We start from the raw sequence: 8,951 nt of genomic DNA, 5'->3' as shown, positions 1-8,951 counted from the left end.
CAAACTCAAAACATCTTGATAAAGTAATTGATGAATCTACTATATGTTCATTGAAATTTTTCCCATGAAATATGTGGTTGAAATCTCTTGAAATTTATTAATTCTGCTTCTTTTATCAAAGTAAAACACAAAATAAAATTTTGAGAAATTTAAAGGAGCCAAACATATTGAAGTGAAGATGGTAGGTTCCCCATTAAATCTAATTTATTTTTTACATTGTCTGATGGAAAATCGATTCTGAATAATTCTGTCAAGTAGTCGCTAACACCTGCCATAACATTCATTTTATACAAGTGATGTACATGTATAATATACAAACACGTGTATATGTATTGTAACTCTCTCTCTCTCTCATAATTCTTGAAAAGGGTCATTAGTATGTATCTGATTGCCATAATCTTGTTTTCTTGCTTCTAACTTTTAAGTATAACTATTTATTAGGTATATTGTATATGTGATTTTATATGCTGCACATGTGGTGGTGGTGAGATTTAAATGACACATTGAATCTGAATCTATAACACCATGGAGTAAATCTGTGAAATGGCTCTCTAACGTTCCCGCATGCGTATAAATTTAAAGGGGTCATTCTAGAAAAAAATAAACACGCTTAAATGTATCCATATAAAACCCATGAAAGTCCATACTGTTCACTAAGACAACCGAAACCTATAAAACCTAGCTGCAAACAATTGAGCGACACCTCTTTTTAGCTGTAATATGCTTTTGGTACACACCCTTAAATGGAGTACTCAGCAATATATAAGTTCTCATGAAACTGGAAACTTCTTTCATATTTGAATCAGTTTGCCCGTCCGCCGAATTTCGTCACAATTAAACCGCCGATGGAATGGTTTTAATATGATGAATTGTTACTCTGAATTTAAACCAAATAATTTAAAACGAGATCGTTTGTTAAGTTTAGACTTCGTAACTTACGTCATCGAATGTGAACATTTTATTGATCTATGCTAATAAGTCTCCTGATTAATAAGGTTGCACAGATATTTTACATTATAACTTTGCATGATAAACTATGAAATCAGAAACATGGAATATAGTACACTCTTGTTGTCTGTATTGTATATTTCTTCCAAAAATGTTTTTTGTGCAGGTAAGATGAATCACTTTTTCTTGACCATCGTTTTTGTTAAACAAATATTTATCGGTATTTCGAATGAAATAAATTGGGTTTTTTTAATATTACAACTGTATTGGACAGCAAAGTAATATAACTCTTTATAACAAACATCGTCTGTTATTATCGCATTGCCTGACTTTAAGTACCAATCTTTATGAAAATCAGACATGAGGTAATTCATGCATGTCAACACAACCTACCGAATTCAGTTTTATTTCTTGTTCAGAAAGCGTTTTAGATCACATAACCAGCCGTATTTTTTTTTTTCATTTTGTGGTTGTACTTGTGAGATAAAAAATATAAAGATTGTACATGAAACTGGAACTTTGCAAGAGTTATCGTTCTTGATTTTGTTGATTTAATGGGTGATAAATGTAAGATTATTGCAGATCTGATAACACAAATAAATATTATTTGTAAATATATAGCATATGCAGATTAAAAAGGTGTTGTTTGATTGGTGTTTTTTTTTCTACACCATCAATCACTTTACTATTGGCAGTGTCTGAATTCAATGTGGATTGGTACTTAAGTAGACAATTGGTGACACTTTCTATGGTAATCATCCAAACATCTTGATAAAAATAGATAACAGGTGATAGATCGAGGCACAATGTGTTCCCATTACCATAAAACCGTCTGTTGAAATACGTACGTACTACATCAAATATATATATGTTGACAACGAAAAAACATCAGTTTGACAATATCTTTTTTCGTTGTATCTAGAACATGATTTAGACAAATTTTAAATTTCATAGTCAAATGAATTTCTCAACCTTCCGGAGCACTTGAAGTTACTCCTGGTTGTCACCATCAAAACCTATTTTGTTATATTTATATATTGTATATTGAAGATGACTAATTAAGTATGATTTAGTTTTGTCCTATTTCTTTTTATCAAATAAAATATGTTAAATGTTTGAGGAAGTTCATGTTGCTAGCGCTTTAGTTTTTTTTTCGTATAACGTTTTGTTTCATTATCTTTAGTTTTAATGTGTATTTTTTTTCGTTTGTTGTGAATGTAGATTGTCTATGTTTCATATCTTCACAATTTAGGTTATGTTTTTGTTTTTTACGTACATGTATTTGAATCATCTTACTGCCGACGCTTTGGTATTTGTATTTTTTTTTTGCCGATATTTGACAATATTTTGTTTGGTGTTTTAAGATCATGATTTAGAACTCTTTAATCTCAAAATAAGATTAATAAATATATCAATGACGCTAAAATTCCCGCGTGTTTTACACAAACCTAACACTTTGCACTTATTATTATCATTGTCTTTTTAGAGTCATGTTTAGAGATCATTCTGTCAGATCGTCGGAGTTTATCTGGTCTTTACAGTCTTCAAAATCAAAATAATGAAGTTTATGATGTGTATTGTGTGTTTGATCGTGTATTTGGTTATACGTACATTTCATCAGATACTCCAGTAAATTTTAACATATCGAAACATTACACTACAAAGTCACACGCAAAATTACGTTTCTATAACAAAAGTTTGAACACACAAGGAGAGGTGAAGGTTACCCAGATCAAGCGTTTTCAAGATCAGCAGTTAGGTTTTATGCTCAATGAATTTTCAGGATATAACTCTCCGAACTTACAGAAAAGGTTTACGTATCTGTATCTTGGATTTGTTCCTAGAGATCTAATACGGAAAAACGAAGTTCAAGGCTACAAAGCGGAAAATGAGGAGTACACATTTACTAATTGTGACGGAAGTCAAAATTGTTACTTCGCCTTTGTCTTTGGTGCAAAAACGGTCCTCCCAAAACATTTTGGTAATATTTTATCAAAAGGTTGGATTTTGTCAGCTAAAAATCTAAGCAGGAAAGAGCATATGCATACAAAATTTTATTTCTCGGTTAAAATTAGCATGGGTGGATGTGGAGGACTGGCGACAACCACTGGGTTGGATGAAATAAAAGGCTCATTAGGTCTACCATTTGGTGAGTTGGATAAAAAGTGTGGATTTTTTAAACAAGGTTTAATTTTCCGGTACATAATGCTGCATAGACGCATTTTAAAGTAATGTTCAAATCTTAACCTACATGATTCAACGACAGATATTTTATTTTTCACACTACTTGACTTCCCAAAAATGTTCTCATTCCAAAGATATTGCAGACATACCTTTTAAACATTGAACAGTATGAATAAAAACACAATCGTATACTTGCAGCCGGAAGATACAAGGTGAACGAAACATGTAGGACACAAGTAGAAACAGTTATGAAATAAACAGTTGTTAAACAACAACGAACGTTTATCATTCCGAGGAAACTATACATTTATCTCTCTGAACGTAAATTTCCCCATTTAGTACACCATAGTTCCCATGTTAAAACAAATTACAATACATTCTCATTTTGGTTTATTTCAGAAATCATGGAATTCATATCATGCATAATATTGAAAATGTCACTGATGAATAAACTTTCAGTATCTCAGAATTTATATGGAGATCGAAATCGAAAAAAATAGCGTTATTATTTCATATAACGTGATGGAAAAAAAATTCAATCAAATAATATGTGTTGAAGAGTTATGTTAAGTGTCAGTCATGCCAAAAAATGTAAAATGTGACACACCTAATAAAAACCTATATGTCTTTATTTTTGTTATTACGTTGCTTTATAGTTCTATATGATAAATTGTATAATTATTCATTTCAAACTGTCTTCTCTTAGGAGATAATCTACAAGAAAATTCCAACAGTTTCTATTGTATTTTAGTTTCTTTACAGAGTTATTTCACTTTATTTTGAACTCGTTAGCACATTATATATGTATATTTATCTCCTATGAACAAGGGTTATATGAAAAGCCACATGTTAGTTTCTGTTTACTATAATATTTCAAACAAAATATCAAAATATAATTATGTAGGCTTTCCAACCATATATCACATTTTGCATGATTCTTAAAAAAACTATCATGTCATAGTTGTCATTTTCTAAAACATCATCGATAGAATAAAAATAACTCCACTCCATAAAACTCATCAATGTTATTCGATAGCCAGTGTCATTTACACACGATTCAGTCAGTCTATATCATGTTTATAAATAGTGTGGACAGGTATCTAAAGCTCAAGTCTAGTGCGCAATAAGGGAATTCGACTTTCATGAAACAATGGACAAATTTTATATTTATACCAGAAGAGTATAAGATCCATCGACCCGAACCCAGCACTGAACTTGTGGCATGGAGCTGACATGTTTCATCCTGGTGGGATTGTTGTACTTTTAACAACCATAGCCTTTCTTGTTATATAATTAGAAACTCTTGGTAATTTACAAGATTTTTTTTTTATGATAGTCTAGAAACAAGAAATGTTGTTTAGAAAACTTAATTATTATTTAATTACATATAGTGTATGTCAAAAATTGCACCTTCAATTGCATTTTTCATAGCAATAGCTTGGAATCGAACCGAATACGTTGTGCTTATTTTTTTTCTCATTCAGTAGAAAAAAAATTGGATGTACATTGTAATATGGAGGGGTGGTGGGGAAGAGGGGTGTACATAATCATTAATTATTGACAATGCACTGAAGTTTAATACTTTTGTGATGCATTTTTGTTGAGTGTCAAATTATTCAACTTTTGCCGGATAGGACATTAATGCACTCTTTAAAACTCCTTACACATAATCTTTCCATACTGCCTTTTCCCTATAAATTTAATATCACAGTTTATTCAGTTAGTTTAATCTTTGACCCCTCGTCTGTTTCATGCAAAACTAGTAGAAATTTGTAACGATTTGTACTTTGATTTGTTTTTTTTTGTTTTTGTTTTTTTTTAATTTTTAATTTTTTTCATTTTTCCAATTGGCCTTAAAAATTAAAAAAAAAAATTCTAAACCGTCCGTAACACTAACTTGTTTTTTTCGGCAAGAAAGCCTAAACCTTGTATCTCACCACAAGCCTAATCATTATATCCCACCACCAATCTATATTCCATATACCCCATTAGCAAGAAAGCCTAATCCATGTATTACACCAGCCAGAGAGCCTAATTCATTTATGTTACCAGCAGATAGCCCAATCGCACTAGCCAGTTAGCCGAATCTTTATTTCTCACCAGTTAGGAAGCCTATCCATATGTTTTACCAGCCAGAGAGCTAATTCATGTATTAATATTTCACAAGCCTAATCCTTACATCCCACCAACCAAAGAGCCCAATCCTTATATCTCACCAGCCAGTCAGACAAAGCCATATATCTCACCAGCCAGTTAGCATAATCTATATTTCCCAAAAATTAGAAAGCTTAATCTATATATCTCACCAGCCAGGTAACTTAATCCATATATCTCATCAGCCAGTTGGGCTAATCTATATATCTTACCAGTCAGTTGGCCTTATCCATATGTCTTACCATCCAGTTTGACTAATCAATATACCTCAGCAGCTAGTTAACTTAATCTATATATTTCACCAGCTAGTTGGCCTAATTCATATACCTCAACAGCCAGTTGGCTTAATCTATATCAACTTTTAAGAAATCCCACTAGCAAGATAGCCATATCCTTTTATGTTGACTTCCTATAATTATACTCCAACAGGCACTTAGCGTAATCAATTCATATTAACCTTCTATAAATCCCACCAACCAGCTAGCCTTATCCCTATCGACGTACTAGAAATGCCACCAGTCAGTTTGCTTAATCCTTTTATATCGACTTTCTGGAAATCCCAATAGCCAGATAGCATTATCCATTTATGTCCAATTTCTAAAATGATACCCTAAAATCGGTTACATGTAGCCGATTCTATATCGAATTAATATAGCCATAAGCCATTTAGCTTTATCCATTAATATCGATTATTATACATCCAAAGAATTAGTAAGCCAAATCCATTCATCATGCCTACCACGAAATCACACCAACCTTCTAGAAATCCCAGCAACAGGTAAGCGTTTCCATTTATATCGACTTTCTAAAAATCCCGCAAGCCAGTTAGCCTAATCCATGTACATTTACCTTATAGAAATCCCACCAGCTTGTCAGCATAATCCATGTTTGAATAATGGTACATGTACCGAAGATCGTGCAGCTTATTTTTGTTCCTGTTTGCCTGATTATACTGGGGATCAGTGTCAAAATGGTTCGTATATTGCATCATAGTAGCACATTAGCGTGAGAAAAACATATTTTAGTTTTTTGCTTCCATGAAATGTATGAAACGACTTTTGAACATGCTATTTAGATATATAAGTCGTAAATCGAGTTTTGACTTTTCTTAAAGAATTTGACTACAGTGTTAGTATTCATCAGTTGAGTAACTGGGCTCCATGTGTGGACTTAAGGTGACATTTGTCATCCCGTAGGGGTTGTTGTCTTTTTGACATATTTACCATGTTCATTCTCCTTATATTTTCCATTTACATTTCAGTACTAGCTCCAAAACCAGAAGTTATATTATCACCTTTTCCAAACAACGGAACAGAAAAAGAAAATATTACTTCAACAGAAACTTGTTTATGCCCCTGCACAGCCATAGGGCAAAAGTGGGCACATGTAGCTAATTTAAATCTTACAAGACCGGAGCTTAGATTATTTCTCCAAGACGAGATCGAACAATTGCAACGTGAACTAATAATCGAAAAGAAGAAAACAAACTTTTATTATCGGTCACGTAATTCGGTCTCGGACAATAGAAAGTCTGCAGTTTCTACTGGATTGGTTGGTATTGTATTGTTGTGCGTATCTATAACTATTATGGTAACTTTTGATGTAATGAGCTTCTGTTTAAGACGAAAGAAAAGGATCTTAGCCCGACAGACTTAAACACGCGATAAATGAACCAGTGTACTTCACAGGAGTCGTTATGTTTATCATAACTTGTTTTCATCTCCGTGTATCTTTATTTATAGTGCAACTGTACAAATAAATGATGTCTAGTAACGCAGTTTTATTCCGCCACTGCATCTGTTGTCTCCTCCTTACATTTGCAGTAATGAGCAGCATCAAAAAATAAGAAATAGGTAACAAGTTTAATGGTGCCCTCGCTGACCGCTGTTCTAAAAAGATTGCGGAAAAACCGTCGTTCTCTTTATATATTTTTTTCAAGTTAAACAAAATCGCCACAGCAAGCATTTTATCAACTGTTTTACATTTAAAATTTGAATTACTTTTAAAACTCATTGCATATGAGTCATATCAATCGTTATTTGCTAATGGATAAACAAATATTTATAAAAAGTAGTGTTTTTCGTCCGTTGATGTGATCTTCTTTCAAATATATCTCATTATCAATAAATAAACACAAGTATTTGGAGTAGTATCTAATAACTATTTGGAAGCAATGTCAGAATAAAAAAAAGAGTTTGGTACTTTTTAGATTGACATACAAGGTCTTTTTGGTAAAACTTCAAAACAATTTCGACAATGAATCGAATCACGTATAAAGTTATACAACAGAAACCTTGAATACAAAATGCATTAAATTCCAGCTTTGAAGTTATCATTTCAAAATATTGTGGTCGAACTCGTGGATCGTCACGGTATTTTCACCTTCACCATGAAAACTGATTTGTTCAACGTGTCATAACTTCCCTTTCCTGTTTTGTTACCCTGGACTTGAATTTTATGAGCAATTCTTCGGGTGTTTCTAGAAAAGCATAACTTTTTTTCAGTTTTTGAGTTGCTCATTTACTTTTGTTACTCTATGTGTGTTATTTTAGTTATTTATATGTTCTTTTGGTGTGTGTGTCTTTTTTCCATGTCTGGTATTCGTCCCTAGACTACATTCTTTTGATTTCCACTAGGATCTTGGTTTCCTTGGTTACTCTTTCAATAATATCAATATAAGTGAGAATAATAATAAAAATCTAATTTATTGCCATGTTTATAATTTGCAGTTTATAGTACGGTTAGTTAAACCCCTAATTAAGCCCGTCTATAAAAAAGACATCTTTTGATATTTCTCCATGTATTCTGGACCTTAATTAATCAATAACCAACTCATAAAAGACCACATTATACAGTCCAAAAGGTCTTCACGGTATCTTTCAAGCTTAAAACATTTGAGTATCTCGTTCAGATCAATACATTTTATTCTTGAACTTATCTACACATTTATACAAATATTCATCATGTTGTTTTTACATATCTGTAAAAATTTATAAAAATGTTATGAAATATCCTGACCAATAACAATTTTGGAGTTATTTGGAGTGAAAATTCCCAAAACCTTTATCAATAAAGTATAAAAATCATATGCCCGTTTACACTTTCAATATCAACTTTCAAGACTATCAATACTAAACTGACATATCAGTGGATCCATAATTGTGTTTTAAAGTTTATTTCAAAATAGGAATAGCCCATGGACCAGATATCGAAACTACCCCTGGAGTGACTTTTGCAGACCTATATAAGTAAACAGATATGTCAATCAGAAACGTAAATCCGCCCATTTGACAAAAAATGAATGCAGTTTTGTCAAGGCAACAAGGGTCCAAATGTAAGCACAAAGTAATTTCAGAATATTCGTCCTTGAAACATTTTGATTCAATAAAAGTAAAACAAGGTCCTTTTCTTACTACAAAAGTCCTCAAAAGAAGCCAATATATTCTTCTTTACTATCAAATATAACACAAATGCTAATCTTTAGTAAAAATGGAGTGAAATTGTTGTATATGTCTGTTTTCTATGTCTGGTCTTTGTCCCTGGATTACATTCGTTTGATTACCGCTATAACCTTGGTTCCCTTACTTACCCTTTAACTGAAAAAAAAAAATAAAAAGTTGTTTTATTATTACGTACTTTTTTTCCATTACCGACCTTGTTGGTCA

General features: G+C 32.1%; 1 protein-coding gene across 1 annotated transcript; it reads left to right on the top strand.

The window, feature by feature from the left end:
* Positions 1-980: 980 nt before the first annotated feature.
* LOC148603454 (uncharacterized) lies at positions 981-7,059 on the top strand. The gene is made up of 4 exons (XM_088552773.1): positions 981-1,114; positions 2,435-3,097; positions 6,143-6,259; positions 6,548-7,059. Exons 1-4 carry the CDS (start codon positions 1,027-1,029, stop codon positions 6,940-6,942), a joined length of 1,263 nt encoding a protein of 420 aa, XP_088408899.1. The 5' UTR covers positions 981-1,026; the 3' UTR covers positions 6,943-7,059.
* The last annotated feature ends 1,892 nt before the right edge of the window (positions 7,060-8,951 follow it).

This window comes from Perna viridis, chromosome 11 (genome assembly GCF_037379345.1).
Source record: "Perna viridis isolate PV_CMFRI_1.1 ecotype Kerala chromosome 11, ASM3737934v1, whole genome shotgun sequence".
NCBI lineage: Eukaryota > Metazoa > Mollusca > Bivalvia > Mytilida > Mytilidae > Perna > Perna viridis.
This window is presented reverse-complemented; position numbering and strand designations above follow the sequence as displayed.

Coding starts and splice junctions, on each gene's coding strand:
- LOC148603454 (XM_088552773.1), top strand. CDS start 1,027: ATGATAAACTATGAAATCAGAAACATGGAATATAGTACACTCTTGTTG. Junction 1,115..2,434: donor CAAAAATGTTTTTTGTGCAG/GTAAGATGAATC, acceptor TTGTCTTTTTAG/AGTCATGTTTAGAGATCATT. Junction 3,098..6,142: donor CTCATTAGGTCTACCATTTG/GTGAGTTGGATA, acceptor TTTACCTTATAG/AAATCCCACCAGCTTGTCAG.